A 1,076-nucleotide genomic window follows, 5' to 3' on the forward strand; every position below is an offset into this window, starting at 1 on the left:
GATTGGGGCGGATCATCATGACCACCTTCTTCAGGGAGTAGGCTCCGCCCCTGAACTCAGCCCAGTAGACCCCGTCTTGGTACCGACTCCGATAGTGCCCCCCCCTGTACCAGACCCCATTCAAATTTGAGTGGGCACAGGAATTGTACCACCAACCTCCTTTTTGGTAGTGGGCGCAGTTACCTGTCGACGAGACACAGAGCTGTTAGCATGCTAGCTAAAGACAGCTAACCCACTAGACCGGACCAGGACCAGGACCAGGACCAGGACCAGGACCAGGACCAGGTCTGAGTACGGTTCTTTTCCTACCTGTGTAGGCGTCGTGGTCTCTGTCGAGCGTGGTGAACTGTTTGCCGTTGTGCCAGGTGAGCGAGTCGCCGGCGTTGCCGTGGTAACGCCCCACCCCCCGCTTGTAGAAGTCGGCCTCCGGCTCCACTCTGAAGCTGGCGTACTCGGCGAAGACCTTCCTGCCGGACCAGTCCTCCAGCGTGACCAGCAGCTTGTAGTTGCCCTGGTTGGTCAGCCAGTAGATGTTCTCCAGGCCCAGCCAGTATTCGCCGTCGATGTTGCCAAAGCCTTGCTGCAGAGACAAACATCATCAGTGACATGAGCAAATCTTCTTGGAATTCTCGCCCTCCGACCGGAGACAGCGGAGAGTGGGGCCGATCTGCTGTGGTTGCTCAATCTCTGGGGGTAATTAAGAGTAACGCTGCTCCCAGAGGTCGTTTGTCGTAACATCATGAATGGACCCAGGTTTAGATTATTATTCTGTTTACGGAAAACTCCGTCGGACGGACGACGACGACGACGGTGGTGGTGGTGGAGTAACTGGGCTGAGTTCAGTTTGTGGTCTACACCACCCTGCTGGGACACTGGGTGGTGCTGCGCCACCCAGTGAGCTGTCAGATCACAGGACGCTTTATTTTATTTTATTTTATTTTATGTTGAAGAAGTTAAGGAGATATTTTTATTGTTGCTCTTGGCTAAGACTCCTGGGAAATGTTTGGACAGTTAGAGGCTGAGTAACTGATCTGACCTCCCAGTGGTCGACCCCGGGGTTTACACTGACGATGGAG

The 1,076-nt window shown here is 54.4% G+C and overlaps 1 protein-coding gene across 1 annotated transcript in view; it reads right to left on the reverse strand.

Annotated features, from left to right (window-relative positions):
- The window catches only part of angptl2b (angiopoietin-like 2b), a 16,296-nt gene that overhangs the window by 8,958 nt on the left and 6,262 nt on the right, over nucleotides 1–1,076 (reverse strand). Inside the window, exons 5-6 of the mRNA XM_025053450.1 lie at nucleotides 310–580; nucleotides 4–183 (exon numbers count right to left, since the gene is read on the reverse strand). Of these exons, the coding sequence (XP_024909218.1) occupies nucleotides 4–183; nucleotides 310–580 (451 nt within the window). The remainder of the gene's footprint in view (nucleotides 1–3; nucleotides 184–309; nucleotides 581–1,076) is intronic.

This window comes from Cynoglossus semilaevis, chromosome Z (genome assembly GCF_000523025.1).
Source record: "Cynoglossus semilaevis isolate Cse_v1.0 chromosome Z, Cse_v1.0, whole genome shotgun sequence".
In the NCBI taxonomy this organism is placed as follows: Eukaryota; Metazoa; Chordata; class Actinopteri; order Pleuronectiformes; family Cynoglossidae; genus Cynoglossus; species Cynoglossus semilaevis.